The sequence below is a fragment of the Humulus lupulus genome, chromosome 5 (assembly GCF_963169125.1).
Source record: "Humulus lupulus chromosome 5, drHumLupu1.1, whole genome shotgun sequence".
In the NCBI taxonomy this organism is placed as follows: Eukaryota; Viridiplantae; Streptophyta; class Magnoliopsida; order Rosales; family Cannabaceae; genus Humulus; species Humulus lupulus.
Genome location: NC_084797.1, coordinates 118,148,369 through 118,175,048, shown reverse-complemented (window position 1 = coordinate 118,175,048; position 26,680 = coordinate 118,148,369). Strand labels below are relative to the sequence as shown.

At 34.9% G+C, this 26,680-nt stretch overlaps 4 protein-coding genes across 4 annotated transcripts; 1 reads left to right on the top strand and 3 right to left on the bottom strand.

Moving 5' to 3' along the window:
- The first annotated feature begins 1,913 nt into the window (after nucleotides 1-1,913).
- On the top strand, nucleotides 1,914-10,371 carry LOC133777606 (probable plastid-lipid-associated protein 11, chloroplastic). The gene is made up of 4 exons (XM_062217297.1): nucleotides 1,914-2,507; nucleotides 2,869-2,934; nucleotides 3,397-3,541; nucleotides 10,085-10,371. Exons 1-3 carry the CDS (start codon nucleotides 2,038-2,040, stop codon nucleotides 3,494-3,496), a joined length of 636 nt encoding a protein of 211 aa, XP_062073281.1. The 5' UTR covers nucleotides 1,914-2,037; the 3' UTR covers nucleotides 3,497-3,541; nucleotides 10,085-10,371.
- A 2,295-nt stretch (nucleotides 10,372-12,666) lies between these two features.
- On the bottom strand, nucleotides 12,667-13,612 carry LOC133779412 (uncharacterized protein At2g29880-like). Its single transcript, XM_062219377.1, has 2 exons — nucleotides 13,388-13,612; nucleotides 12,667-13,236 (listed from the first exon to the last, which is right to left on the bottom strand). The coding sequence occupies exons 1-2, from the start codon at nucleotides 13,580-13,582 to the stop codon at nucleotides 12,667-12,669; spliced, it is 765 nt and encodes a 254-aa protein (XP_062075361.1). The 5' UTR covers nucleotides 13,583-13,612.
- Nucleotides 13,613-13,983: 371 nt separating this feature from the next.
- LOC133780571 (protein ALP1-like) lies at nucleotides 13,984-14,812 on the bottom strand. Its single transcript, XM_062220231.1, has 2 exons — nucleotides 14,578-14,812; nucleotides 13,984-14,493 (listed from the first exon to the last, which is right to left on the bottom strand). The coding sequence occupies exons 1-2, from the start codon at nucleotides 14,753-14,755 to the stop codon at nucleotides 14,024-14,026; spliced, it is 648 nt and encodes a 215-aa protein (XP_062076215.1). The 5' UTR covers nucleotides 14,756-14,812; the 3' UTR covers nucleotides 13,984-14,023.
- Nucleotides 14,785-18,594, bottom strand: LOC133779411 (uncharacterized). The gene is made up of 3 exons (XM_062219376.1): nucleotides 18,418-18,594; nucleotides 14,893-15,433; nucleotides 14,785-14,793 (listed from the first exon to the last, which is right to left on the bottom strand). The coding sequence occupies exons 2-3, from the start codon at nucleotides 15,427-15,429 to the stop codon at nucleotides 14,785-14,787; spliced, it is 546 nt and encodes a 181-aa protein (XP_062075360.1). The 5' UTR covers nucleotides 15,430-15,433; nucleotides 18,418-18,594.
- Between the last annotated feature and the right edge of the window lie 8,086 nt (nucleotides 18,595-26,680).

The window sequence follows — 26,680 nt, the reverse complement described above, 5'->3', positions numbered from 1 at the left end:
TAAATATATATATTGAACGTTATTTGTATCATATATATATATATATTTATACGAAAACATGGAGGAGCCTGACACAGATAAAAAAATATAAGATGTCCGAGAAAGAGAGTAAACGTTAGTATACACTCAGTATTAATTGTAATGTTGTGCAATTACTTTTTTCAGCCAATAATAATACACAAATTCCAATAACATACTTGCCGACGTTTCGTACGCCAGCACCGCAGCCATTTCCTATAATTTATATATTCTCTTGTAATGTAGTTTTGATTAAATATATAATTTTTTATTTCTCTAATCTAAAATGAATAGTATTCAATTTTTAAAATGTTTTTATAATATAAAAAACCATATATTATGTAAATATAAATATTCTATATTCAGCTTAATTTCACAAATATATATTTAATTTAGTCTAAATGACAATGACACAATCAACAAATTTACTTTATTTTTTTTATATAATTTTAAGAGAAACACGTCAATAGGCCAATCGTCATGTTATTTTTTCCCTTTTTTCTAAACTACTTTATAAATTTATATAAGTACAAATCATTATTTTATATTCATTTTAATTTTTCTTTATGTTTTAAAAACAAAGGGACATAAATTTTAAGTACATCTTAGCTCTTTATTTTTTTCTTACAAATATAATATCATATTTTTCTAACAGTATTTTAAATTTATAAAAAAAACTAAAAAGTATATGTTAATTATAAACTATTTTGTTGTGTTATTATATTTTAGTATTATTTAAAAGATGGACGAGTATAAAAATAAATATTAAGTGAGCATTTATATGAAATTTGAAAGACATAAATAATACATCAAAATGAATTGTCTAATTGGCTTTCTCCTCCAAATTTGTTTAGAAATAAAGTGAACTTTTTAAGATATGTATGTATATGTAAATATTATATAAACAAACAAAAAAGAGCCCCAAGGGCTACCGTAGAAATTTCCTTAACTATATATTATTTTTTTTTAATTAAAATAAAAAATAAATTGATGGAAATAGAGCGTAAAATTAAGACTAGGTTTGGTAGGAGGTTTGGATACAATTTTATAAATCCAAAAACATAAAAGTTGTGGGCCCATAATAATAATTGATTGGTTACTCATTTTGAAAAACTAAATTCAAAATCTAAATTACATTTTATACTAGGAAATAGAAAACACAAATTTCACGTTTTCTAGTTTTCTTAAAATTGTGTACTGTACTACTACAGTATGCACCACATTTTTTTCTTCCCTCATATGTTCATCTATATGGTTAAAGTATATATATATATATACGGTCAAATATAAATAAGTTGGGTGCTTGTTTTTATTATTATTATAAAAAAAAATTAAGCATATTTTAATTAGTAATAAATAAATAAGTGTTAGATACATTTTTCCAGCATGTCACTAATTAGGTGATAAATAAAATAGAATTGAAATATTGATAAAATCAAAATTCTAACAAAATAAATCCAAATTCTTACAAAATTCTATCATAATCTCATTTTATCATCTTAAAAATTTGAAAACAGTGGAACCTACAAAAATTATTCATTCCTAAGATAATTTTGAAAATAAAAATCAATATTATAATTTTGTGTTCTAAAATAAAAAACAAGAAAATCATCTTTTCTCATATTCCAAATCATTATATCATAAAATACTACAAATATATCACTTTTTTATATTTTCAGATTTTCTACCAATTACATATTCAATTTTTTAAAACTCAAAAACTGTTTTTAAATATTGAACCAATCACATTTATAAAATTATATTTTCAACTATAAATTCAGATTTTTATTTCAGAAACATAATTTTTGAAAATAAAGATTTCTAATGTTTTAAATATATTACATTATAATTAACGTACAAACTAGTATATATATAGATAGATTGGTTATCTAAACCCCTTCTCATCCGCCAATTTTTGTTTTTCAGTTGACAAAATATCTCAGGCTCCAGCTCCACTAGCTCAGTCGGGAGCCTTAAACACACACGCTCTCCTCGTATTCACTGCCCCATATTACTCCCATGGCCGCGTGCTTATTCCTCCTCCCCACCATTCCCTGCAAACCCCGAATACCCACAAACTCTTACATCCCTAAGATCGCCTGCTCCTCCCTCGCAACCCAATCGAAGCTCGCAAAGCAAGACCTTCTCAACCTCATCTCTGACCAGGACCGAGGCCTCAAGACCCAGACCAACTCAACCAAGCGAGCATCCATCGTCAAGGCCGTCGACGCCTTGGCTGTTCTGGGAACGGATACCGTCACCACCGGGAGTTTGCTCTCGGCGACTTGGAGACTGCTCTGGACCACGGAGAAAGAACAGCTTTTCATTATTGAGAAGGCCTACTTGTTTGGCACCCAAGCCGGTGACGTATTGCAGGTCATCGACGCTGAGAAGAAGGTCCTCAACAACGTCATTACTTTTCCTCCTCATGGGGTTTTCTATGTTCGGTCCAATATTGAAATTGCTTCCAAGCAGAGAGTGAATTTTAGGTAATTCTTGTGTATAATCTGTTTTTCAGCGAAACGTTGAGCCCGGTAATGTGTTATAGCAAATGTTTCGAGTTTTTCGGAAGAGAAAGTAAATTATCTCATTTTGGATCTGGTTTCAGTACACTTAGCTTAGATTTGTATTGTAATTTAACAGAAAAACAGACCCTAAGGGGGTGTTTGTATTGTAATTTAAAAGCTTTTGTTTTATTACTATTTCATTGCTCAACTTTATACAATATACATATGTATGTGTCTATATATATAAATGTATTTATTATGTCAAAGGCATATAAGGTTTAATTATTTATTTATGGGCACAGATAAATGTAAATAAAGTTTGGTGTGCCATTGGTTGTGTTAGATTTACAAGTGCGGTTTTGCGTGGGGAAAACTGGGAGATTCCGTTGCCCCCATTTGGACAGGGCTGGTGAGTATTTTATTTCGCAAGTTTGGCAAGAAAATATTCATTGCAGATTAGACGTTGCTATGCTCTGTCTCTATGATACCGAGAGTTTTTGTAATAAGAACTTTTTTCTTTGTCTTTTTTTTTTTTCGGGGGGGGGGGGAAATAAGAATTTCTAGACGGAACATATTTATTTTTATACCATTTTAATTTTTGGTTTCGTGGTTGTGATTAGCATCACATGCCATTTCCAAGTTTGTTAATGATCAAACCCCACATAATTCCGACTCCTTGCCGAAGAATAATTCAAAAGGGCCTTGTAGATGCTTCCAAGTTTATCTTTTCGGCTAAGCTTTCAATCTCTTCGTGTGTTTAATAGTTAGCATTAGTGCCTTTTAAAAATTTGAAACAGGAGAATTACACGTTGGTATGAAGTATGATTTTGTATTTATCTTTTGGTTAATGTTTGTGCCTTGTTATCACCAGGTTTGACACTGTATATTTGGATGATGAAATTCGCGTCGTAAAAGATATTAGGGGAGACTACTTAGTTGTAGATCGAGCTCCTTATAATTGGAAAGAATGAAGAACATACGTTTTTGGCATTATTGTTGAACTACTTGAACACAGCGTGAGTTTTACGTATTATTTTTTTTTTTTTTGCCAATCTTCAAATGTAACTACCTCTGTTGATCTGATCTAATTTTGTCATTCTTATGTATCTATATTTGAGAATGTTGTGCCTTCCTTTGATCATTGCATTTCGATTAACACTGCATTTCTGTTTTGTGCTGTGATTATGTTGTTTTTGTTTTAATTTGCATGCTTGTTTAGACTTGTGTGGACCTTAAAACGTTGTGCCAGATTTTTGGACTACTGATTTATTTTCATTTGGGTATTTGGTGGCTCACAGATCCTTAATATATCAGAAGTATGGGCTATCTTTTTTTTTTTTAATAATAGTTTTGAATGAAATAGGAGGAGTATTTGTCAAGACATTTACAAAATTTATTTTTACTTCAAGGGTCGAAATTGACAGATCCAAAACCTCCATTCATGCCTAATTCCCTCAGATAGCTTAAACACCTCAGTATCAGATCCTTAGTCCAAACTATTAATTCAGTTTGGGTACATGATTTTTATGGTATGTTTTCTTAGGAGACGTATAATATGACCTACTAAATTGATAGAATCTTCTTAGTTGAGAAGTAGACTATCTATTCTTGAACACAAATGTATGAAATCTCTCACAGAAAACCTCTTTATTGATGATGAAAATTACAAAAAAAATCTAGTTTTTTGAGAAGCTAGTATCTCCAAACACAACCTTTCGAGAGGGCTGCTCTCTCCTAGAGTCTATTCTCTTCTAATTTCCTCCTCCCCTTTACAAATGAATCTCAACCCCTACTTATAGAAACTGATCAGCCTAAAGAAAATGGCAGCTAGGATCTAAAAAAGAATTAATACAACTCAACCCCTTACATTATAAAATACAGATAGGTAAAAATAAAAAAAACACATTGAAATAATACATTGAACTAAAATATAGAGTAGTCCTGGGCTTAACTAAAATATAGAGTAGTCCTGAGCTTATGTGTCATGTGGCCCTAGTGTAAACTAACCTAACTAGAGGCTTATCAATACCCCTCCCAAAAACCTTCACCTTGTCCTCAAGGTGAAAAGTTGGAAATTGGTCATGAATAGTGAGGAAGGGCTCCCAAGTTGCTTAAAATTCATGCAGGTTTCTCCACTTGATGAGAACTTCCGAAGTGACAGATGCAGCGGCAGTGGGAAAGCAAACATCTAAGACAGCCTTAGGTTCCACTTGAAGCTCCAACTCAGCAGTCAACTGTGGTGGTATAGTGGGCATGACTGATGATGTCCAAATGGCTCGACGGAGCTGGGAAATGTGAAAGACAGGATGAATGTGGGCCTGGTCTAGTAATTGTAGCTAGTAGGTGACTGAACCTATTCTTTGTATGATAGGAAAATGGCCATAGTAACGAGCGGACAGCTTCTCATTGGAGTGTTTGGCAAGGGACCTCTAGCGGTATGGACAGAGTTTGAGGTAAACATGGTCTCCCACGACGAACTCGACTGGCCTCCTCTTCAAATCAGCTTGCATTTTCATTCTATGCTGAGCGCAGAGGATATGCAGTATGAGGTCGTCTAAAATGTCATCTCGGGCTTGAAGTAGTTCGTCAACAGCAAAAACTATGGCAATACCTCTTCTATAAGGTATGAGTGGTGGTGGATCTCTCCCATAAAGAGCTCGAAATGGGGTACATTTGAGTGAAGTATGGTAGGAGGTATTGTAGGAGTACTCAGCCCAAGCAAGCCATTTTGACCACTATTTTGGTTGTTGGTAAGAAAAGCATCTCAAGTACGTCTCAAGGCAACGATTTAAAACTTCTGATTGGCCATCAGTTTGTGGATGATAGGCTGTGCTTTTCTTTAAAGTTGTACCTTGTAGCTTAAAGAGGTGACTCCAAAATAAGCTAAGGAAAATCCTGTCTCTATCAGACACAATGGATTGAGGGAGGCCGTGCAACCAAACCACTTCACATGTAAATGCTTCAGCGATTGTAGGGGCAGGAAAGAGGTGCTTCATCTTGAGAAAATGAGCATATTAGGACAGGCGGTCCACTACAATAAATATAGTATCCCACCCTTCTGACATGGGTAGGCCTTCAATGAAATTCATTCTCACTTCGTCCCTAACTTGTGTTGGAAGGGATAAAGGCTGAAGGAGACCTGCTGGGGAAGTCGGGGAAGTCGTGAGGAGTTTATTCTGTTGACATACAGAGCATTGCTGGACAAACTTGTGGACATCCTGTCGTAATCCTTCCCAAAATAATTCGGCAGCCTCTCTTTTATGTCTTTAGCTCTCCGGAATGGCCACTGAATAGTGTAGTGTGAAATGCCCCCATAATTTGTGGAATTAAGGAGGATTTCTTAGGTATGACAAGGCGGTTCTTATAATAGAGAATGTCGTTGTAAAGCTGGAAATGGTGGAAGAGCTTGCTGTTGTTTTTTAAATCCTCTTGTATTTGTCACAAAAATGGATCAGCGGTAATTTGTTGGGCCAATTCCGGCCATAACTGCCATTCCAGGTTTCCTAAAGAGTCTAAAGTTGTCTCCACTTGCCTTGATAAAGCATCAGCCACTTTATTATGCAATCCTGGTTTGTACTCGATTTCAAAATCCATTCCCATCAATTTTGACACCCATTTCTGATATCCTGAGCCAATTACTTGCTGCCTAAATAAGTATCGCAGACTCTGTTGGTCAGTACGCACCACAAATTTGCTTCCCAGCAGGTAAGGCCGCCACTTAGCTACTCTGCATTCACGATAGCCTTCAGTTCCTTTTCATAAATTGATTTTTTTCTGGCTTGAACACCCAAAACCTGATTGAAATAAGCAATTGGGCGTTGATTTTGAAGAAGTACAACCCCTAATCCGTGCCTTGAAGCGTCAGTTCAATGACAAAAGGCCGAGAAAAATTTGGAAGTGCCAGCACGAGTATAGTCGTCATAGCTTCTTGTAGCTTGCGGAAGGCTTGTTCGGGTTCCAGTCCCCATTGGAAGTTATCTTTCTTCAACTGATCAGTTAGAGGTGGTGCTATTCGGACATAATTAGCCACAAACTTTTGATAATACCCCGTGAGACCCAAGAATCCACGTAGACCCTTAAGTGTTGTAGGAATCGGCCATTCTAGCATAGCTAAAATATTTTGGGGATCGGCTGCCACTCCTTGCTGAGATATAATGTGCCCGAGATATTCCACTTGCCGCTGCCCAAATGCACATTTTTTTTTGGTTTGCATATAGTTTATGCTTGCGAAGGAATTCAAAAACTTGAGTCAAGTGCTGCTGGTGGAGCTCCAAAGTCTTGCTGTAAATCAGTATGTCATAGAAGAAGACAAGCACAAATTGATGCAGAAAAGGCCAGAATACGTCATTCATTAAGGATTGGAATGTGGCGGGTGCATTGGTCAACCCAAAGGGCATCATGAGGAATTCGTAGTGGCCATCATATGTTTGAAATGCTGTTTTGTGCACATCCTCTTGTTGAACTCGGATTTGGTGATATCCTAAATTAAGATCAAGTTTAGAAAAAATTAAAGCACCAGTGAGTTTATATAATAACTCATCAATAACATGTATTAGAAACTTATCTAGAATTGTAATTTTATTAAGAGCCCGATAATCGACACAGAATCTCTATGAACCATCCTTTTTTTTTAACAAGCAAGATCAGGCTAAAATATGGACTGGTACTTGGCTGGATTATTCCCACAGTAAGCATCTGTGAAATCAGCTTCTCAATCACTATTTTTGAGAGTAAGCATAGCGGTATAGGCATCCTACAGGCATATCAAACACATCAGAAAATTCAGCAAGGATTTTAGTCATAAATTCTGGTACCTGCGGTCCTGTACTGTTGTTGTCTTGATGGATATAGTTGAATTCTAGAATGATGCCTTGTTTCTCTTAGCCATGGTTTTCGGGATACCAAAGATCTATCCAGTGATGGGTCTCCTTTAATGATTACCATGCTTTGCCCAGCTGGAACTCCATTGTCTGTAGTCTCCAATCAACCTGAGTCATGCCCCGCGTTGCTAGCCACAGTAGGCCCAGAATGATGCCCACACTTCCTAGAGGCAGGGGCAAAAAATCATCTCTTACTTCCACACCTTGGAAGTAAATATCCAGGTTCTTACATATATGCCTTCACACTTCATGGAAATGCCATTTTCCAATGTAACTCCATAAGCTTTTGTTTCAGAAATTGGAAGCTGTAATTGAGTGACCAAGGTCTTAGAAATAAAATTACGAGTGGCTGCTGAATCAAGGAGGACTATTACTTCTTTGGAGCTGAGGGTCCCCTTTATTTTCATGGTGGTATTGGTAGATAGTCCAGCCACGGACGGGAAGGAAACAACCACGTTTTCTTGCACCTCTGTGGAGTCTAACACTAGATCTTCCTTCTTGTCTTCATCAGATTCTTGGTTAGAAATATTGTCTTCTATTTCTTCAGGGACCATCAGAACTTGTAGTTCCAGCTTCTTGCATCGATGGCTTGAGGACCACTTGTCATCACATCTAAAATGCAACCCTTTTTGCCTTTTTAATTGGATTTCTGACTCTGTAAGCCGGCGAACAGTAGTGGTTGATGGGGTGGTTGCTGTGCTGGGTGAAGGTTTAACGGGCTTCATGGAAGTGTCGTTGAAAGCTGATTTGTTGGTGTAGTTGTATCGCTGCCTTGCCACCCTGTTCTTGTCCTCAATATCTTGAACGATATCCATGGCCTCATCAACATTCCTTGGCCGCAAGATCCGCAACCAAGCCTGTAGAGATGGGGTTAATCCATTTAAGAAAGTGCTCAATTGCACAGCTGGTTTGAGAAACTGAACCTTCCTATTTGACAGTCAAAAATTGGTCGTACAGGGAACCTTCTTGTTGATCTCGAAAATGACGAAGCAGCAGCCTTTTCAATTCCTCCCAGCTGTGAATGTCCTTTTTGTTACTTTCGTATTGATACCATAACAAAGCATCACCATAAAATGAAATGAAGGCCGCCTCGACCTTCTCTTCTTCGTCATATCCATGGCAAACGAAAAATCTTTCTGCCTGCATTATCCAACCATCTGGATTCTCACCATCAAAGGATGGCATCTTCAACCTTTTGAGTTGATTCTCATGGCGACATCGAGTTTCCTGCTGCCCACGGTCGAAGAAGCTGCCACCTGAATTCCGACTACCCTGAACACATCTGTGGGAGATGCACCAGTAGACCAGCGCCTGATTCTTGAAGGTGTTTCTCTCTGCTGGGGGTCACCTTGTGTTGCTGATTCTCTGTGCTGTCCCTTCTCCTGGCTGCCAATAGCGCCATTTCCATCTCTTCTCCTTTGACTCTTGTTGATTCTTTGATCTTTCTTGGATTTCCAAAAATGTTTTGAACTGTTGCTGCAGAGATTCTTGAAACTCATGTTGAGATTGTTGAAGGGTTTCTTGTAACTGCTGCTGAATTCTGCTTGCCATGCTCTCCGTGGAATTCTTGATGTCTGAAACTTCTGTCTTCAAGGTCTCCATTTCTTGCCTGAACTCTACAGTGGAGTTGCTCCTTTCCCCAGTTTTCTTACGGCCCATGTCCGCAGTCACCGCACCAATTTGATAAAATCTTCTTAGTTGTGAAGTAGACTATCTATTATTGAACACAAATATATGAAATTCCTCACAGAACCTCTTTATTGATGATGAAATTACAAAAACAATCTAGTTTTTTGAGAAGCTAGTATCTCCAAACACAACCTTTCTAGAGGGCTGCTCTCTCCTAGAGTCTAGTCTCTTCTAATTTCCTCCCTTTTACAAATGAATCTCAACCCCTGCTTATAGAAACTGATCAGCCTAAGAAAATGCCAGCTAGAATCTAAAAAAGAATTAATACAACTCAGCCCCCTTAAAATACAGCTAGATAAAAATAAAAAATAAACACATTGAAATAATACTAATACATTGAACTAAATTATAGAGTAGTCCTGGGCTTAACTAAAGTATAGAGTAGTCCTGGGCTTATGGTCACGTGGCCTCCTAGTGTAAACTAACCTAACTGGAGGCTTATCATAAATATTGCTCCAAAAGGTTTAAATGGGAGCTGTTTGATTTAGCATCATAAACAAATTGGACTTATTTGGTTTGTATTGGTTGTATGATTGGAACCTTCTCTATTTCAAAGCTTTATGTGAGTTAGGTCTTCTAAATGTCTCTTTCAAGCTGACAGATGATTAAAATTTTGCAAATGAAACGGCTAAATTCTTTAGTTTCTTCAATGATTTCATTCTTTCAGGCTACATCTTTATAATATTCTCTGTGGTGGTTTATATAGTTTTTTCAGTTTATATTTTGTAGTACAACCTATTGGAGCTTCTAGTTCAGCTGTTACTTAACAGCTTCTGTTATAGATGTTAGTTAGTTAAGCTCAAGATTAGTTACTTTAACTAATCCTCTTCTTGTAATCTTTTCAGTTTTCTGTTTTGTATCTTCTCGTGTAATCTCTCCTGAGCTTATTATAAATATCACTCTTACACAACCCCAATTTTATAGACGATAATTTTTGTTATATTTTCAACGCTTGTAGATTTGAATCTATTTTACCTTGATGAGTTGCAGATTGCTTGGAATGAACACATGACTGTTGTATGCTCCTTATAACTAACTGGAGGAAGTAAGATGACGCAACTTTTGCCTTCTTCAGCTGTGTTTCCTAGCAGAGCATTCTTCGCATAATGGATACATATCTTCTTGCTCATAATATATGTATTTGTGATTAAATTGGTCTGTATATTCTTTCCTCATAACATGTTCTTGATAATTAACTCTGTAAACTCTTTACAGGAAAGTAATTTCCTTTATGATCCACTACCAAGCCATAAATAGAAGCTTCTGCTTTGCTTGTCTATACAGCCACCAGTTCTGGCTTTGAAGCTCTTGTATTTTGCAAAATGTTTTATCCCACAAAATATGTACTTTGTTATCATTCGAAGTCTCCTTTAGCTGTATGACGAGTAGAGGATACTCATACTTCCTAGTTTCACTTGTAGCTAGGAATTTCAAGAGGACAGGGAATTAGTGGGGAGTACTCTCTTATCCCGTCTCGCACCCCATGTTGGCCTCCATCCTTGCTTATTCCTCATTAGGAGTAAGGTGGGGAATCCCGTTGGTGCAAGGAATCCTCACTGGACTCATTTATCTATTCTTAAAAAAAATCTAAATTAAAATTAAATTTTAATTATAAAATAGTTAAATTACACAATCATAATCCAAAAATATATATAAAAATAGATTTAAATGTTACATAATCCTTATAATCCAAAATGTCATATATTGTTTATATTAAGATTAAAGTTATAGAAAAATCACCAGTCTACTAAAAAAATTATAACATAAAGAATATTAAAAAATAAATTAAACTTAAATGATGCTCTTGAGACAAAGAACGCCATCTCTGCTATGGCCACACTTAACATTCAAATATGAGAAATGGTCCCTATCCTTGCCCTATTCTGTGTGTAGATAGACAATTTTCACCTCATTTTGGGTAGGATTCCTGGGCCTTTTGCTTATCTCAAAGTAAATGTGTCAAAATGCGTGAGGTGTAGTTAGTCGATAAAAGTAATACTTGTTTTCTATCAAGGGGATTGAGATGTATTCTTGGTCTTCCGTAACAGTCAAGTGCTCATTTCTCTCTCAATACTTTACTCATTAACTAATTGGATAATGCAAATGAACTACAATTTATCGATTTATTTTCCTCTCTTAGAATTTTACATTTTTGCTCTTGTGTTGAGAGACTTGAGCAAAACTTAGTTGTTGAGAGAAAACATCAACATCTTTTAAACGTTGCTTGTTTTATTTCAATCTCACATTTTTTTAGTTTGCTGGGGTGACTGTTAAAACAACCACTTATCATAGAAATATAATTTGTTCATCTTTATTAAACAACAAAACTCCATTTGAGCTGCTATATCACTAGTCTTCAAACTATTCTTTGGTTGTCTTGCCTATGCATCCACTCTCCTTAGTCATCATAACAAGTTTTCACCAAGGTCTATAGCTTGTATCTTTCTTGAAAATCCACCTAGCATGAAAGCTTATAGGCTTTTAGATTTAGAAACATACCTCATATTTTGTTCTTGAGACTAGAGATTTCTTATTTTAGCATCTCAGTCTAATTCATCTCAATTTCTGATCTATCTCTATAATCTGTTATGTTTGACCTTTAGCAGCTTCTAATGTGTTTAACTCTTCATCTCCAGTCATACTTCCTAATTTTAGTCTACAAAATACTGTCTCTTCTTCCCTTGCTCGTCATTCTTGAGTCTCTGAAAGACCTTTTCTCCAAGATTACCTCTGGCCTCTGCTTCCCTTAACTCTCCAAATTCCTCTCTCCTCTCCTCTCACATGTTTTGGATTACAAATGGTTATCTCCATTAGGTGGCGTTTGGTTGGAGGTAATGAAAACAATGGAATAGGAATAGGAATAGTAATAGAATGGAATAAGAAAGGTAATGCGATTATGTTGTTTGGTTAGAATAATGGAATCAATGATTGAATACCTATTCTTATGTTTGGTTGACTATGGAATGGAATGGAATAAATTTATTTTGGACAAAAATACCCAAAGTGCTTAAAATATGATTAATAAATTAAAATAAACATACTAAATATATATATAGATTTACCAACAATGACGTTACTTTTTTTTCATATTCTTTTTTTACAAAATAATATTTAATAATCCTACTTTTTTTAAGCATAATAATTCCACTTTTGAACACTACAAAATATTAAAATTATCAATAAGAATTTATTTTTGTGAAGTATTTTTTAATGTCAAATGCAATTTACTTAATTATCACTAAACACTATTTTATATTTTTTTAAAATAAAACAATATAATAACATAATAATGTTAAACTAAACATTATAACATATTTATATTCTAATAATCAAAAGAGTTTTTGATTACTGAGATCAAACTTTGTCCATGCACATGAAATATCACTAGAAATAGTATAAGTATTCATGTCCAATTACTCAGATCTATGCTCAAAGACAATCTAGTTTGCAAAATTATGAGCATAAAACATTACATCATATCCAAAAGATTATAATTTGTATACTACTGAATGTCAAAGGCAATATAAATTGTCCTGCAAATTGTAGTAGAGCAAAGTTGACTAAACATGATCTTAGAGAGAACCATCAAGAAGAAGTGTCACCCATTCATCCTTCTCATTATCTGGGACACAGAAAAAGTAAGAAACCAGAGCATTATCTTGCATAATCATGCGAGCTACCTTATGACGTTGAGCTGTGGTAAGTGTAGTGGTCCTTTCTAACTCTTTCTCAAGTTGCATATGCTTTTCATTTATGTCTTCACCAATAGCTTTACTCAAACGAATAGAAGCTTTTTCAATTTCTCTTGCGATAATACAAGCTGATTGTGTGAGTGCATCTGAAAGTTCTTCATGATTTACAGTTTTCCTTTTCTTCTTTGAAGACCCATCTGATTGAGTGTGAGATTGAGCACCTCTTGTTGCATCTGAAACAGACATAGATGGCACTTCATCCATATTGTTAGCATAGTTGAAATCATCTTCTCCAAGAGTAGTGTTTTCTTCTTCAGTTTGAAGTTCTTCAACAACATCTGCTGCAGTCTCCGCATTTTTTCCAGTTGCACGATCCTTGCCAAAAACCATACATAAGTCATCATACCAAGGGAATGACTTGATCTTGAAGGGGGCTGCTTCTTTGTGACTCTGCGTTTATACAAAATAAAAAAATCAGATACAAATAAATAAGCAAACCATCCTTGTTATGGATCCATCAACATCATAAGCAAACAATCATTCTTATGGATCCATTAACATCATAAGCAAAATGGCACACCAAATACTATTATTTGAGTACCTGCAAATATGATTCCCACACTGACTTTTCTGCAGTAACAGTTTTTCTGTCGTTGTCCCACCCAAATCCGCTACAAAATGGTCCAGTCAACATTTCATGAACCACTTGAAAATGAGTCTTCAAAGTCTTCATTCTAGACTCAATGTGTGGCTTAGCTTGTATATCACATGCAGGCATCCGCTCCTTTAATTTCATCTCAAGAGCTCTAAGATGACCTGGCCTGAAATTTCCTCAGCTTTAAACTTCCCTTCATTATTCAGTTCCATAAGTGCTTCAACCAAGTGTTTGTCTTCATCTTCGCTCCAAAATATTTTATTTTGTCCTGGACCTCTTCCTTTTGAAGTCTCCATGCTAAAATAAGGTATCAAAATACTGTAAAACTAAAAACTAAAGCTGAAATATTGTAGTTGAATGAAAAAGAAACAAACAGCCAGCAATAAAGAAATAAAAGTGAATGGATATACACACCAATAACAAAACATAAATTTAAAGATAAATTTTCCATTTCAAAGCAAGTGATATAAGTTTATGGGGTGGTCAATTACACAAACAGTCAAATGAATTGGTATAGCCAAGTGAAACCAAATTTAGAAACCTAGACAATCATTGTGCATTTAATCTAAGAAATAAAAAAAACTAGCTTGCTCTCCTATGTTCTTTCCATTCGTTATACATCTCAAGTGCTAAATGATTTCTAAATGTTTTCCACCCTTCAGAAGCTTCAATACTTCTTATGGATCCATCAGCATCCATGCTATCTTCTTCGTCTCCACTATCACTCTCATTCTCTGGATGCATATCAGTATTATCAGTAGGCATTTCTCTCCTAATAAAATTGTGAAGCAAACAACATGCTAAAATGATTCGGTTTTGAGTCTTTATTGGATAGAATGATGGACTCCTAAGAATTGCCCATCGATTCTTAATTGCACCAAAACATCTCTCAATGACATTCCTAGCAGATGAGTGCTTCATATTAAAAAACTCTTGTGGATTTCTGGGAGGATTCCCATCGTCCCATTGGTTGAGGTGATAGCATTGGCCTCGATATGGAGCAAGAAATCCCTTACAATTAGTATATCCACCATCTACAAGGTAATAATGACCTAAAATAAAATAAAGATAAGGATTAAGTTGTCTCCTAAATGACTTATCCAAAAAAAATGTATAATCTAAAACACAAAGCATACCATTTGGAACACACAAACCATTTGTTCTACGTATGGCATCACGTAAAACTCTACCATCTGCTGCAGAGCCTTCCCATCCAGGTAACACATATATGAATTGCATGTCTTGGGAGCATACACCTAAGACATTTGTAGCTATTTCACCTTTTTGAGTACGATATTTTTGTTTATCAGCCATAGGTACTCTCACTCTAATATGAGTTCCATCTAGTGCCCCTAAGCAATTCTACCACATAATAAACAAACTTCTTTTATTAGTATTTCAAACAAATAAAAATTTGTAGTGATTTTTAATTCAAGTAATATATAATATACCATGAACCATTTCCACCTTTCATCTGTTGAGTTTTCAACAACCGGTTCAGGTCTTTTCAATAACGCTCCATGTAGTCGAATGATTGAATGTAACACATTGTGAAAAAACTTGCGAATAGTCTCACCAGATCTCATAAATCGAAATCTAATTACTCTATTTTTCACATGATGAGCAATTACATGTAAAAACATGGCCACTTGCTCATCTACTTGCAAGTATTTAGATGCTTTTAACCCACCCCTAGTTTCAAGCATTATGCATAAATTGCTAAATGCTTTCCTATTCATCCTAAGTTGATCAAAACAAATGACATCACTCTCATAAGCTATTTGATGCACAATTTGCCTATTAACAAAAACATCAAGTATGTATAATTGTCTTCCCAAAGAGCTTGATTCAATACCATGTACAATAATTTTTTCCCATAATTTGAAAAACCACTGCACTACATGCAACACATTCATCCAATGCAAATAAAGAGCCATGATCTTCTTCTTTCTCAAAATTTGTCTCTCACTGACAGTTAAACGAACCATTATCCTACAATGAATATAATCAAGCAAATAAAAATTTTAATCCAACAATCAGTTATTCACCTAGAAGATTATAAACAACAGACACAACTTAGACAATGAAATAAGAATAGATTAATATATATATATATATATATATATATATATATAAGAAGCATCCACTTCAACGAGTGTTAATTATTGGTAAAAGAAGCATCCGCACTGTTAAGAAATAAGCATCCAGAAAAATACCATATACAAACTCCACAAGTGTTAATTATTGGAATTATTGATGTCAAATTCCCTATTCATATACAAACTCAAACCAACCCAAAAAATCTCATAAAAATATCAAATATCAAAACTCATAATCATTATCATTCATCTCAATGACCTACACATAATTTCTCAATGACCCACAAGCACAATTGATGATAAATAAAAATCTGAATAATTGATTACTCTAAACAAAATATGTATATATATATATTATTTATGTAGGTATAGGTGTGTAAGTGTGTGTGGGTGTGGGTGTATCAGATTTTAGAGGTTAGGGGATGGCCATTGTTAATCACTGAGAGGTAGTATTAAAAATGGACGCAGTAACCTTGGAATTGAAGAGTAGTAGCTTAGTACAGAAACTTCTATTACAGTTATACAGTCCCAAAACGACAAAAGCCAAGCTAAATGGTAGCTACAATAAAAAAAAACTACAAGTTTTTTGCTACATCAGAAATTTGCCTCCCATATTAGAAGAAACACAGACAGAGATTATGTTTTCCTATATAATTTGTAATAAATTGAAAGTTTGTTGAGTTATTTAGAAGATGGAGAGAGTGGGAAAGGTGGGCTCCTTGTTTCTTTTATGCATTGAAATTAGGCTAAGCATATTAAGTGTGTTTTTTAATCCGAAACAAGAGAAAATTTAAATTAAAGTAGAGAGTTTGATAGCCACAATGGGGGCTATCTCCCAGAAAGATAGTTGTCCATACAAAGTAGTACCAGTACCACTACCCCATTTAGATAAGCTATTGGCAACATCATTCTGCCTTCTAGGAATCCAAAATAGACTATACTTAACATCAAGAAAAAAGGAAAATAGAGTATCAAACAGGCTGGTTAATTGCCAAAATGGGCAATGTTTGTTCATGACAGACTTACAGACAACCTAACAATCAGAGAAGAAATCAATAGAAAGCCACCCTTTAGCTTTCTCGTGCTCGGTGGACGAGTCAAGCTATTTTTTTTATTCATTGTTTGATATGAATGGTTCATTATCTTCTGGAACTCATATTTGGGACCTCTATGCATAGTCAGAATCTAGTGTAGAATATTATCTCTATGATATGTTATTTATCAGTGGGCATAGCTGGGATATCCAAATTTGCAGAAAAAATTAGTATAGCGAGAAAACTAACACCGATATGAATTGAGAAGTAGCTGTTCTGACTGGAAGTTTGAATTTACAATTAAAAAAAATTGTTGTAATATATGTTTACTCCTTATTTATTCCTTACAGAGGTTTTCTAATGCTAGCTCTAATATATGTTTGCCTGTAGTTGAGTGGAATGCGAAAGGAAATTATATTGCTTTGGCAAGAAAGGATATGCTTAACATCTTGTCATCTAAGTTTAAGGAAAAATCACACGTGGTACTTCCATTCAAGTCTTGGATTGGTGACTCTTATGCGGATTGCAATGTGAAAGGTGCATATTTATTTTTTCTTTGTATTTAACTTTCATATGTGATCATTGATATGCATTCAAAAGTGGTTTCCTTTATTATTGATTGTGCCATAATTTTCCTCTTTTTTCAACCAGTCACTTGACAAAACTACTGCTTTATTTTATTTTGTGAGTTTTCTTGGTATATTGTTAGAAAGAGTTTATGTGGATGATGATATTAAACTTCTGGAGATGAGTTGAACGTACTAGGAGGGGGAATCTAACTCTTAGAATTTCACCATGAGTTATGGTTCCTAAAATGTTTTATTCCTTTTGTTTGATAAATGTCTAGTATGAGATTAATTTTTGACATGTTTCCAATTAAAAAGTAGTTGTTCTTGATAAAGAATATGCATGACTCGACTCATGAAAAATGACCGATTTTCAGTGTGTCTTTCAATAGATTTTGTATAGCATATGCACTTTTGTAATACTTTGAGTATATTAAGGATATTTGATTTTGATATAAGCTTAAGAACCTGTAGTTGGGAAAATGATATGAAATGAGTGGAGTTGATTGTTTTCTAATTGTATTTTATATGGTTCCTCAACATTTTAGTATTCTCACTTGTTTGCACAAGTTTGATCTATACTAATATTTTGTCAAATTTTATTAAGCAATCATTAATTTCCTGTCTATGTTAAATCATAATTATTTTATGATTTTCAGCTGTATAACTCTAGTTAGTTGTTATATTTGTTACACTATTGATGTATAGCATATGGTTGTTAAATTGTTTTCAAGATATAAAGGGGAAGGCGCCTACGACACTGAAATATTTCTGTAATCATCAGTGGATTCTATCAGGTGGGTTCGTCCAGATAGCATCATATTAGGATGCTTTCAACTGACTGAAGATGGAAGTGAAGAAAATTACTATGTACAAGTTATTAAAAGCAAGGGAGGGAAAATTTCTGATGTATGTATGCTTTAGCAATTCATATTTTGTTTGGTAAATTTTAGCAAATTTCTGATGTGTATACACAAACCTTCAAAATTTGACATGGGCTATTATATGGTCACGTTCTTGTCCACTAGTAACAGACAACCTAACGAGTTATGCCCATATATAATCATTAATATCAAATGTTTTTTTCATTAGAATGGAAAATACATGGCTCAAAACGCCACTCCAGGCAAATTACATGTTTAAGTCTTAAACTCATGATATAGATTCGATCCATTTTGTTTTACACGAAAAAAAAAGAAAAAATATGCAAATAGGCATTCCATCAAACATTTGGTGCTCTTACTGAATTCATAGAAAGAGAGATAGAGAGAGAGTACCTCTGCAACAGATTAGAAAAGCAGGAGGAAGAAGAGAAGAGTGTCTCTGACACGGACCTCCGACTGGGACGAGCAGCTACCTTCGACTGGGTGTGTTGCTTGCTGAGAGTGAGAATGAGAGATGGTTGTGTCGGATTGCTTGTGGTTTTCAGGGGTTGAGCAAGAGGAGAGTGAGATATCAAAATAAATAAAGCAAATAAGTAATAAATAAATAAATTACAGGCATGAGAAAAGCCGTACCTGAGGAACTCAGTCGGTGACAAATAAGGATGGCAAAATGGGGTAGCGGGGCGGGGCCCCGACCCGACGGGGCATCTTTGCCCCGGTACAAACGGGGCGGAATTCGGGGCGGGGCGTCGCCCCGCTCCGCCCCGTTATGAATTTAAGCGGGGCGGGGCAGCCCCAACCCGCTAGGAATTTAAACGGGACGGGGCCGCCCCGCTTCAATTTTTTTATTTTTTTTATACTCTAACTCAATTCTCTCATGCTATTTATATACATAGTACGTAAAATTGACATTTTATATGTGGTTTAGAATATTTTTAATTATATATAGACTAGAAAGAATTATAAATATTGAAAAATATGTTTTATATAATTCATCATTATTCTTGTATTTATTTTGTAAATGTTAAAATAAAAAAACAAAATATAATATTTGATGGTGTAGTTGATACCAAGTGTAAAATATAAAGATTACAATAAAAAATAATATTTAGGCTTGGGGAAAATTCTAAAATTATAATTTAATGTTTCTTAAAAAAAAAAAAGTTAAATGGGACAAATGGGGCGCGGCAGACCCGCCCCGATTAAGCCGGGGCGGGGCGGGGCGGGGCAAAATTTTCGCGGGGCGGGGCGGGGCGGAAGCGGGGCGGGGCAGACCCGCCCCATTTACATCCCTAGTGACAAAGGATGGAGTTGGAGAAGAAGACGAAGACCCAGATGATGGAGAGAGATGATGATAAGCAGTGGAATGGAATTATAATTCCACTGACTCAAAATTGGAAAAGTTATTCCGTTAGTTTTAGGGAATAAGCATTACAATGGAATTCTTTTCCAAACTTTTTATTTCCAACCAAACAAAAGAATCCGGCCCATTAACATTCAATTCCTTTCCTTTCTGGCCCATTACTATCAACCAAACGGGCCCTTAGTGTTGGCTGTTTCCAGTCACATAGAACCAGAATTTTATTACCAAGCTGTTGTACAATAGTGAATGTGGAAAGGCCTTGTCGGTAGAAATCACAACTCTTGAGACAAACAACACTTGGACCACTGTAAATCTCATTCCATATTAGCATACAATAGGATGTAACTGGTTTATGTGGTCAAATATCATGTAGATGGCTCTGTAGAATGGTTGGTTGCCAAAGGCTATACTTAACATGAATGTGTTGATTACAATCACCTTTGCTCTTGTTGTCAAGTTAGTAAATGTCAAGACATCACCTACTCTTATTGCTTTATTTCATAGCTAGTTTTTACATCAATTAGATTCATTATTTTTTTTTAGATAGTGACTTTCATGAAAGGAATTAATGTGTGGAAAGTCAGCAATGATTTGGTTGTAATTACAACCAAATATTCAGGTAATGTTTGGTTGATAGGAATCTGGTGGAATGATAGGAATCTGTGGAATGATAATGTTCCTTTGTTTGGTTTCAAATTTTGCTTAGGAATTCCTTCTCCATTTAATGACTTTTCAACAAAACTAAGTAATTGTAATTGCATTTGATATTGGGTGAAAAAGTCATTCTCCCACTAATATATTCTTATGTTCCATTTTTGCCCTCATTTTTTTTGTTATTCTTTATGCACTTTCAGGTGTCCTTGCAAGTTTTTTTTTTGTTATTATTAATATTTGCTTCAGTTTTGGATGGGCAATATGACACCTACTACAATATATATATATATACATATAAATTAATATAAATAAAGAGTAATACAATAACAAGCAAAATAAAAAATCAATATAAATAAATTGAAAATTTAATAATTACTCATGAAAGAAAAATTTTAATTGCTCTATTTTAAATATGGTATATATGATAAGTAATAGTACCTCTTATATTTTTTTATTTTATTTATTCTTCCTTTATCTTTTTAATTTTCATTCCAAAACTTAAACAAACAAATTAATCATCTTTCTTTTCCATTTCTATTACTATTAAGTTGAGTATTACCCAGTTGTTAGATGTTTGCTTTATCTAGTTTGTTGTTACCACATTTTGTGGTTTGTTGTATAAAACTGTTTATTTTGTTTTTTATTCTCCAGCTATATAATAGTTGTCTTTGTACGTTTTTTCATAAAGTGAATAATAAAACAAGGAAAAGTTTCTCTGTTTCCCAAAGCTGTCTTTTTCCCTAATATGGTATCAGAGAAATCCTAACTCCTTCTTCTTCATCAAGCTTCCACTCCTCCATGGCTAGACCAAGAACTCGCAGCTCTTTTCCTCTCGGCATCAACCCAGCCCAAGAACCACGTTCTTCTGTTGTTCCTCTTGCCCAAGAACCGCAACCCTCTTCTAATTCCCCTGTTCGAACTTCGGGTCTCCCTCCCATGTCCCAATCGCGTGTTCTTCCTTCCCATGATGCTCATTTCCATGGCGATTCTGTTGCACCTCGGTCTCAAGATGTGCATCAAGGTGAATGACTTGCCCATGACGACTCTTCAAGTCCATTCTTTCTGGGCACCAGAGATCACCCAGGTCAGCTAATAACCTCCCCCATTCTTTCTAGTCCTAACTACCAATCTTGGAAACGTGGGATCTTACTAGCTCTTCAAGCCAAGAACAAAAGGTCTTTCATTGATGGTTCTATGATTCGTCCCTCTTCTGAAAGCTCCCTCTTCTCAGCTTGGTCACGCTGTAAAATTATGGTCATGTCGTGGATCCTCCACTCTGTTTCTAAACCCATTGCTGAGAGCATCATGTACCGTGATACTGTCGTTGCAATGTGGAGAGATCTGAGTGAACGTTTCAATCGTGGCAATGGTCAACAAATCTTTCAAATTAGACAACACATTACTGCTCATCATCAAGGTGTTAATGATGTTACAACATAATTTACCACTCTCAAAGCTCTTTGGGATGAACTGAATGAATTTCAACAACTCACTTAATGTACTTGTGGAGCTGCTAAAAAGAACATGGATTACCATAACCGTGAGCAAGTCCTTCAATTTCTCAATGGCCTAAATGAGTCTTTTCACCCCATTAGAGCACAAATTCTCATTATTGAACCTCTACCTTCTCACAACACTGTGTTTTCTATGGTCATCTAAGAAGAAAGTCAAAGAACCTTAGGCACTTCCTCTACCACTGCCATCAATATCGCCACTCCTTCCACTTCAAAGATTGCTCCTTTGTCCACTCCTACTACTGTGCCTACCACACAACCATCAAGAAACAAAAGGCCTCGTCCCACTTGCTCACATTGTCTAAAACCTGGACATTCAGTTGACAAATGTTTTTTCTTACATGGCTTTCCACCAGGATATGGAGACAAGAGAAAGACTCAGTCATCTTCTAAACTAGCTATTCACCATGCTGTGACATCCAAAGAACCCTCTACTAGCATTGAATCTGATTCATCTACCGCGTTCACAACTCGGTGTGAAGAATTGATGTCTCTACTCTCTCAACAACTTCAAAGAGAAGCTCCTTCCATTGCTACAACACAGCAAGCTGCCTCCGATTCTGCTGGTAACAAAGCTTCGTCGTCATTGATCCTTTGGATCCTTGATAGTGGAGCAACACATCATGTTTGTTACAACAAACTTTGTTTTACTACTTTTGATACAAAGCCCTTTCCTAAATATGTCAATCTTCATAATGGAACTTCTGTAAAAGTTGAAAATATAGGAACTGTTAAATTTAATACTTACATTACTTTACATAATGTTTTATATGTTCCCCAGTTTAACTACAATCTATTCTCCATAAATTCATTTATTCAAAACAACTCTATTACTTTCACTTTTAACATTAATTCTTGCATTATTCAGGAGCAGACTTTGAAGATTGGGACTGTTGAAAGGCATGGCAATCTTTACTACATCAAGCAAGATATTGGTCACATTTCTCATTCTTCTACACCAATTACTTGTACTACCTTTTTTTATGTTAGCCAGTGGCACTCACGGCTAGGACATCCATCAATGTCAATTTCAAAAAGTATCAATAAAACTCTTGATTTTTCAGCTTTTGTTCCTTATGATAAACATTGCCCTATCTGTCATCTTGCTAAACAAAAGCGGCTCCCATTTATATCTCATAATAATTTTTCTAATAATCCTTTTGATCTCATACATTTAGATATTTGGGGCCCCTTTCACATTATTAGCATTGAAGGTTACAAATATTTATTAACTATTGTTGATGATTGTACCCGCTTTACGTGGATTTTTTTTATTAAAATCAAAATCTGATGTTGTACTATCATACCAAATGTTTTTGCTTTAGTTACAAATCAATTTTCTATAAACATAAAGGCGGTGCGGTCTGACAATGCAAAAGAACTTAATATAACTTCATTCTATGCTACTAAAGGTATCACACACTGTCACTCTTGTGTTGACACTCCTCAACAAAACGCTGTTGTGGAACGAAAACACCAACATATTTTAAACATTGCTATATCTCTTTCTTTACAATCTAATCTTCCTTTGGTTTTATGGAGTTACTTTGTTAAGACAGCTATTTATTTACTCAATTGCACACCTTCTAAGTTGCTAAAAATCAAGAGTTCTTTTGAACTACTTCACCAAAAATTACCGTCTTATGACCACTTAAATGTTTTTGGTTGTTTAGCATATGCCTCAACCTTAACTGGTCAAAGACACAAATTTACACCACGTTCTCGTGCTTGTGTATTCATTGGATATCCAAAAGGCATGAAGACTTATACCTTACTTGACCTTCACACAAATCAAATTTTTCAATCTCATGATGTAATATTCCACGAAAATATTTTTCCTTTCAAGGATAATAACCAGATCAATATGACTGATGAAATTTTTCCTGACACTATATTGCCTTGTTTTCAACCTTTGACAGATTTACAAGTATCTTCAAGCGATACTAAGACTTTAGCTGTACCTCTGTCTCAAAATCAACCATCACAAGCTCCAATTATTGACTCTCAGTCTGATCACAATCGGCATACCACAAGGACGGGTCACTCTATTCATCGCCCTTCTCATTTAACTGATTATGTCTGTACATATACCATGGTAAGCTCTTCCACTGCTCATCCCATTGCTAATTATCTATCATATCAGCAATGCACACCATCTTTTCGAGCTGCTAATACCATTTATGAACCCACAAGTTTTTCCAAGGCCTGTAAAATACCTGAATGGCAGCAAGCCATGACAGAAGAGCTCAATGCTCTCGACTCATATCACACTTGGGACATTGTCTCTCTACCTCATGGTTGTCATAAAGTTGGTAGCAAATGGATATACAAAATAAAGTATCATTCAAATGGTACTATTAATCGGTACAAAACTCGTTTAGTGGCTAAGGGTTATACTCAAATTCCTGGTATAGACTATTTAGACAATTATGCACCTATTGCCAAGTTCAATACTTTCAAACTAATGCTTGCTTTTGCAGTCACACATAATTGGACCTTACATCAATTGGATATCAACAATGCTTTCTTGCATGGTGGCTTGGATGAAACTGTGTACATGCAAATTCCTCAAGGATACACATACAAAAGGCCCTTACCTCTTAATGCAGTTTGCAAATTGCAAAAAAGTCTATATGGTTTAAAGCAAGCTTCATGACAATGGTATGCAAAACTCAGCCATACCCTCATTGAAGAAGGATTTCAGCAATCGTACTCTGAAAATCAGGTGTTTTCTTAGCCATACTTATCTATGTTGATGATATTGTCATCACAAGTAATAATGATCAAGCTGTCCAAAATTTTAAAATATTCTTAGATAGCAAGTTCAAATTAAAAGACATTGGTCCCATTAGATTTTTTTTAGGCCTTGAAATAGGGAGAAACAAAAATGGCATCCCTGTTTCCCAACGCCCTTTTACATTACAACTTCTTTCTGATACAAGTTATTTAGGTGCCAAAGTTGCAACTACACCTATGGAACCAAATGTCAAACTAAGCAAAGATATGGGTGACCCACTTGAAGATCCTACTGCCTATCGCAGTCTCATCAGCAAGCTCATTTATCTCACTATAACTAGGCCCGATATTTGCTATGTTGTCAACCATCTCAGCCAGTTTCTCTCATCTCCAAGGACACCTCATCTTCAGGCTGCTCATCGTATTCTCCAATATCTCAAAGCCACACCAGGCCAAGGCCTTTTCTTCGCATCTTCTCCTCTTGGACATATATCTAAAGCACTCCAAGTGACTGCTTTTGCTGATGCATATTGGGGGAGTTGCATAGACACTCGTGTTGGGGTTTTATGCCCTAATTAAAACTCAAATTCTTTGTAATCTCATTTTATTATCAATAAAAGAATAGAAATCATTTTTTAACTTGGTCAATCACTTTGCTCACATGTTTTATTTTCATGATTATTTGTTTAATATAAACTTCTATTAAATCTCGAGCATATAGCTAATCTTATTTATAGTGACGTAATCATAGTGAAATATAAATATGATTATATGTTCAAAATAAGTTAGTCCTAAGATTAGTCAGTGCACAGGATTTACACTAACTTGCCAATCCACGATATGATCTACTTACACATTACAGTGTTATGTTCTTTCCAGAACATTAGCAAAGTAGATAAGATCGAATGTATTTGTTACATCAGACAGGACCGATATCGACAGTTGATAAGATAAGTAAACATACCGTTATTATCTATTCTAGTCATATCATATAGTTGACCATAGGTCAATTCAATCTCAATTCTGAGTGGTTAGTATTCTAACTGATTGTATTATTTAAGTTCTTTGACTTGTTCGTTACCAGCTTACCCTACGGACTAGCCCATACTTACATCTTGGGAACTCGGTAGTATAATTGAGTGGGAGTGTTAATCATAGATATGAACATCTATAGCTTCTGATGAAGAAGTGAAACGATGGTTTCCTTTTAGTTTGGTTCAAGGTATTAAATGATAGAGATCTCATTTCAGTAATTAAATTAGTTTACTGAAATATCATTTACAAGGAACTAAGTGTTTTAAGGATAAAATACAATGAGGGGTAAAACAATATTTTAGTCCTATCTCATTGTAGACCGTCTATAGAGGATTGAGTGATAATTATGGTTGTAACAATGGATAATTAATAGCGTATCTATATTTTTTAGAGAGTGTTCTATGAATTCAAGAGTGCAATTCCGAGTCTATAGTGCAGTCACGAGGAATTAATAAGTTAGTAAATTTATTTGTTAGATTTATGATAACTTATTGGAGCTTGATTTCATAGGCCCATGGTCCCCATTTTACCTTGGATAAAATCATTTAGATAGTCTCAATTAATTGATTTAATTATCAATTAGAATTATCAAAGTTGACCAGGTCAATTTTGGATAGTTTCACAGAGTTATGTAATTTTGAGAAGAAAAGAGAAATTATGGCAAATTTATTAATTAAGATAAATTGGTATCTAAATTAATAAATAACTTTAAATCAAGGTTCAAATTATAAATAATTAATTTGATAAAAGATTTAAATAATTATTTAATTAATTAAATCAATAGAAAACAATACAAGCCTTGATTTTAAGTCCAATGGGCTTATAATCAAATGAGAAATTTCACGGGCTTAAAGCCCATGATAATTTCGACCTAGGGCTTCAAAATGGCTATTATTTTATTGATTTTTTAATTAAAGTAAATAGCCTAATTGAGTCTATAAAAGGAGTGCTTAGAGAGAAGTCAAAACAAAAGTTTAATCACTGGTTTTCTGATAGTTTTAGATTCTCTCTAAACACAAGTCATTTTCTAAGCCTCTTTGATTATTTTCTCTTCTTCTTCTTCTCTGTATCTATCTCATGTGTTGAGAATTACCCACACTAGTCTAGGTGATTCTAAGGATACATTGGAAGGCTGTGAAGAAAATAGAAGATCGGTTCAATTTCTTGATAATACTCTGCGACAGAAAGGATTCAAGAGTTAGAGAAACTGAAGGAAGGACTCTTTAATTCCGCTGCGCATATTGTAAGTATTCTATTATTTGTTTATCTTTGAATTCAATTTTAGAAACATTTTTTAGGCTATCTTGTATTAATTTGTTTAATATTAGATATACATGAAAATAAATAAAGATCA